Source organism: Muscardinus avellanarius (genome assembly GCF_963383645.1).
Source record: "Muscardinus avellanarius genome assembly, chromosome: 9".
Taxonomy (NCBI): domain Eukaryota; kingdom Metazoa; phylum Chordata; class Mammalia; order Rodentia; family Gliridae; genus Muscardinus; species Muscardinus avellanarius.
The window spans coordinates 32,184,178-32,189,578 of NC_137795.1; the positions used below are offsets into that span (position 1 = coordinate 32,184,178).

Here is a 5,401-nt window from a genome sequence, read left to right on the forward strand (position 1 = left end):
ACCCTAAAAATATTATACAGCAAAGCTTGTAGAAAAGGTTCTGAGGTTCCAGTTTTTATTTTAACGTCATCATAACTTTTCCCTGGAATAAGACCCCCCACATTAGTAGAAGATGAGGGTGAGGACAGGACGAGAAAGTCAAGTAGCTCGATTGTTGGGCTGATGGCACACAGACAGACTTCAGGAGACTGGATTTGTAACAGGGCAGGGGAGTTGTTTGCGAGGCCCTAGAAGGAGAAAGAAAGCGGGTTCCAAGGGCTACTGTGGGGAATGTGCTCCGGGCCCCCTGCCGTGATTACTTAAGCTAATAGGAGGTCTTGCCTTTCAGCTGCCCAGCACCGGGATACAGAACAAACAGCTCCCCAGGCCCCCTGGCTGGAAGGGCCCCTCTTCAGGACATCATTAAAACAGCACATGCACTCGCCGCCTCTACCCACCCGCAGCCGTCGCCAAGATTCAGGACTTTACCCTGAAGCCAAGGAGAAGCCATCGCGGTGGAAAACACCCTGGCTTTGAAAGCCCAAACCAAAATTAAAGAAGGGCCTGAGATAAGGAACCTGGAAATCCCTGGTTGGCTGCAAGAGTGCTGACAGAATCAAAAGCCACTCAGCAGGTAAGAGCCGGGGTTGCAGCTAAGAAGGAACTGTCCTGTCCCAGGCGGGGAAAGCATCCCTGCACTGCAGGCCTGTCCACCCCTCCGAACTTCCCGCGGTGCTCCAGAGCATCTTCCCCCATCTGCGGCTGCAGGAGCCTTCCCCATCGGTGCAACTAATCCTGTTATCAGCGGGGTTATAAATATTAATGTCCCCCAGACGGTCGGCGATGATGCCCCCATCAGACTCAAGGCTATTAACAAGCCCCACCAGCATTTTCGCCCCTCCTCGATGAGACCACCGCCGAGCCCAAGCCATGGCAGCCTATCCCGAGAGCTGCGTGGACGCCGCCACGGTGCTCGACTTCGTCGCCGACCTGTCCCTGGCTGCCCCGAGCCACCCTCTCCTCTGCAACTTCGCGCCCGGGCTCTCCTTTGGGGACCGGGCACTGGCGCTCGGAGAGGGAAGGCCTAGGAGGCTGGCGCAGCTTGAGGAGGGGGCTCCCGAAGACGAGGAGGGTGAAGTAGACGACGGGGAGGACGACGGGGAGGACGAAGAGGGGCGCGCGCGAGGAGCCTCCCTGCTGGGCCGCCCCAAAAGGAAGAGGGTGATCACCTACGCCCAGCGCCAGGCGGCCAATGTCCGCGAGAGGAAGAGGATGTTCAACCTCAACGAGGCCTTCGACCAGCTGCGGAGGAAGGTGCCCACCTTTGCTTACGAGAAGAGGCTGTCCCGCATCGAGACGCTGCGCCTGGCCATCGTCTACATCTCCTTCATGACCGAGCTCCTGGACAGCCCGGAGGGCGAGGCGGCCCGCTGAGCGGGTGGGAAGGGGCGCGCGGGGCGGGGTCTCGGGACCTGCAGGCCGGGGCGCCAGAAAGGGCCGCGGGGACCCCGGGACTGAACGTCTGGCCTTCGGAAGCTGGAGTTCGGTATTGTGAAGTCCCCCAAACCCTCGGGAAGTATGGAGCGGTAAATTTGCACCTGATCGCCCAGAAGGGGGTCGGCGTTAGGGGCGGCGCGGTGACACCCAGGGCGTTGAGGCTCTGCCCAGGATCTTCTGAGCCGAGTGGGGCAGCGCATCTTTCCTCAGACAGAAGTTTTCAGAGCTACTTTACAGTCCGATCTTTCCATTTTGCCCTTTTAAAAATATAGCAATAATGCAATAACAAGTCTAAACTTTTTAAAAAGACTTCTAGAGTGTTGAGCCCCCCCGGAGGCTCTGGCCCGCGCGGATGGGGAGAGCAGCGGTCGGAGACCCACGAGGCTGCTGGCTTCCCCGTTAGCCAGGGACCTCGGGTCCAAGGCCAGGCCCCGGGGCTAGGGGAGGGGGCGAGAGAAAAGGACAAAGGAAGAAAGGGCCCTGACAATGTGCAACCTGAGTCTCTCTCGCCCCCTCCCTCTCTCCCACCTCCAGGCCCCCGCCCTCTGCCCTGGTGGGGTTGTTCTGGGCAGGGCTAGTAGCCCACAGCTCGGCTTAGGTGGAGTGTCATAGATCACTGGAGCTTTTGCTCAGCGCCCTGGCCCAAGTTCGAATCGCCGCTTTGGCCTTTGGTGTGGAACCAGACACCGGGCTGGCGGCCCTTCCCAGCGGCGGGCGCCGAGGGCGGCGGGCGGCCATGATCCGCACCCCCAGGCGGGCAGGAGGCCCTGGGTGCCCCCACGCCAGACCATCTAACCTTCGCCTCCGGGAAAGGGCCAAAGTCTTTCATTTGCTACACCTCCTGAGTGTATATTTTTAAATCTTTAGCTGCAGGCAGGGTCGGTAGCTTTCCTTCTATTGGCATCTAGGGACTATAAGGAGAGGCAAAATGTCGAAAGAGGAGACGCATTCTAGCGCTTTGCAAAATGCCTGCGGTGGAGGTGAGGTTGAAGCGGGTTCTAGCGGAGAGACCGCCTCCAGTTGGACCTTTCTGTTCTCCTCCTGCGTGGCTTGCTATGAGGTCCTTTCGAAAGGAGAGGTGAAGAGAGGAACTGGAGCATGCCCAGCTTTCTGTAAATTTAGTAACCCTAAAAGGGATAAAATCCCCACCCTGGGCTAATCAAACACTTGGTTTTCCTCTCACTGTGCACCAGCATGGCAGACACGGCCCGCAAGTGCACACTTATTCTCCCAGTCGTACTTCTAAGATACTTAATAAAATAGATTTATGTTATTAAGAAGTAATATATACTTATCCTAGGAAGTTTGCAAAACAAAAGTTCAAAAAAGAAAATTTAAACCACCCCACACTACCTGTTAACGTTTTTAACTATTTCCTTCTAGTCTTTTTTTTTTTTTCTAAGCAGTTACAAATTGAATGTATTTAACAAATCTGGGATAGTTTCAGATATTGATTTTTTTCACTCAGTATTATAGAATGAGCACTTTTCTCTTGACTTTAGCTATTACTGAAACATGATTTTGATTGCAGTGTTTTATTGGCATATAGATGTATCACAGCTTAACTCAAATCCTTAAAGATGGATAGCTATTTCCCTTTTAAAAAAATAAATGATACAGCAAAGAGAATTCTTCTAAAAGTCTGCTCTATTGTAATATCCTAATATTAGGTAGCTAGAATTGAAAGTCAGAAATAGAATGAACATGTTAGTTTGTGAACACCATGCCCTTCATGGAAGCTTCTTCCATTTCACCCTCCACTCTAGCTCAAGAGTGCGCTTCTAGGGTGATCCCCTTCCTCAGCACCTAGGACAGGCACATGCCACCCAGTTCTCCCTTCCATAGCAACTGGATTAGTTCTGAAATGAGCCTTCTCCCTCCTCCTCCCCAACATTTGTTTTGAAACTATACCTTTCCACCTCGGCTAAAAACATCTCAGAATAAACAGCAAAAAATGTAAACAGCTAAGACCAAACAACAACACATCCAGGGAATGTATTATTTTTTAATTCTTTAGCACCTTAATTAAAACAGATTTGCACAATGACCTCTAGCTCAGTTTTACAAAGCAAAATTGTTCATTTTCTCTTTTTTCTCTAGACATTTTGTTACCTAGACCAGCATATTTGTATTTTTAAGATGCAGTTAAAATTTCTCACTTTGATATGTGAAAGGAAAAAGATATTTCTCAATTCTCCATTAAATAGTATTCTTATAGGGTCTTATGTACACACCAATCCCCCAGATATATTTATCCAACAGTTCATTCATTGTACCGAGTGCTGAATTTTTCCAGATAGTAAGAATGGGTTAAAAAATCTAAAGAACTTACAGAATATCTCTTTCTTCAAGTTTTTTTCTGGAAATTAAACATAATAGTTTTGTGTGTTTGTACTCAAGATCAAACCCAGGGGCATTCTACCTCCATTCTATACTTCCAGCCCTTTTTATTATGAAAAAAGTCTGATTAATTTACTAAGAGTCTCACTAAGTTACCAAGGCTGGCCTTGAACCTGCAATCCTCCTCTCTCAGCCTCCCAAGTATTGGGATTACAAGTATCTGCCACTCTGCCTAGCTAAACATAATGTTTTTTTAAAAATCTTTAAGTGACGAAAAATGGGTTCAATTATAGGAATATTTTATTGAAAAACGATTTTGAAAGTTGAATATAAAATTACATAGAGCAGGGACCAACAGCATCACTGGGTCCCAAAGAATGAATGTAGCCATCCATCATCCTAATCTTCTCTCATATTCTCATCTGCTCTGTTACATTCTTACTAGGCACATAATATTCCCACCATAAATGTCTCTTTGGCATAATAAATAATACCTAAAGAATGCCTAATCCAGATATGGTAGTGTGCACCTGTAATCCTGGTACTTAGTAGCCTGAGATCACAGGTTCAAGGATAGCCTTAGCAATGTAGGAAGACTTTCAGCAACTTAGTGAGACCTTGTTTCAAAGCCAAAAAAAAAAAAAAAATAGGGGTGTAGTTTGGAAGTAGAATATTCCTCGGTTTAACCTCTAGTAACCCTCAAAAAGAACTACTTAACAAAAATCTTTTTTGTTAATAGGATTATATCCATCATTCCAAACATTGTTACATTTCATAAATACTTGCTCTTTTTAAGTTTTTTAGTGTCCAAAAATGTAGTCACTTAAGGCGTTTTCATAATCATTGTACTAATGGAATAATTCAAATCCTGGTAAGGATCAGAAACACTGAAGAATGCATTGACTTATTCCTTACACCAAATCATCCACAGAGATGGATGCAGTGATCAACATCCTGACTCATGTATCCTCATATTTTGACACTCAGCTGTTCTAAAAAAAAGCGTTCTTGTTTTACTTTTCCCTTTGGTAGATCCATATAAATAGTGTACTTTTAAAATAAAAGCTTTTTAGGAGACAAGACACAGTATGTTTAAATTGTTTTACTCTTTATGTTTGCTTTAGAAAACATTGGTAGAAATATCCGTAGGCACTGACTTTTTTAATAACATCTATCAGTTTTTCAAAAAACAAAACTAATGGTGTTAATAACTTTTGGAAAAATATAATTAGTTTTTGAAATCTTAAAGTTGTTTGGACAGTTAGAATCTAAATATAACTTTCAACATTGCTTGAAGGCAACTTATTTATGTACTCTTTACTGACTGGAAACTGCCTTTTGGTCTCAAACTAAGTTCCCCATAGCTATCAGATTACTATTAGTATTCAGTCATTTAAACCATGAAAAGATATAAATGAAATCATATTTGAAAGATGTAATTAAGCTTTTCAAAGAAAGTAAAAATAATCAGAAGGCTTTTCCATCAACAAGGAGCCATTAAGGCTGACCATCTTTTACAGTTGTTACACAATTCCAAAACAGATTTTGGCAAAATTAGTACTGGAAATGAACCACACACTCTGCT

The 5,401-nt window shown here is 45.8% G+C and overlaps 1 protein-coding gene across 1 annotated transcript; it reads left to right on the forward strand.

Annotated features, from left to right (window-relative positions):
- Nucleotides 1-909: 909 nt before the first annotated feature.
- On the forward strand, nt 910-1,413 carry FERD3L (Fer3 like bHLH transcription factor; the record flags this gene model as incomplete). Its single annotated transcript, XM_080701177.1, has 1 exon — nt 910-1,413. The coding sequence occupies one exon, from the start codon at nt 910-912 to the stop codon at nt 1,411-1,413; it is 504 nt and encodes a 167-aa protein (XP_080557303.1).
- Between the last annotated feature and the right edge of the window lie 3,988 nt (nt 1,414-5,401).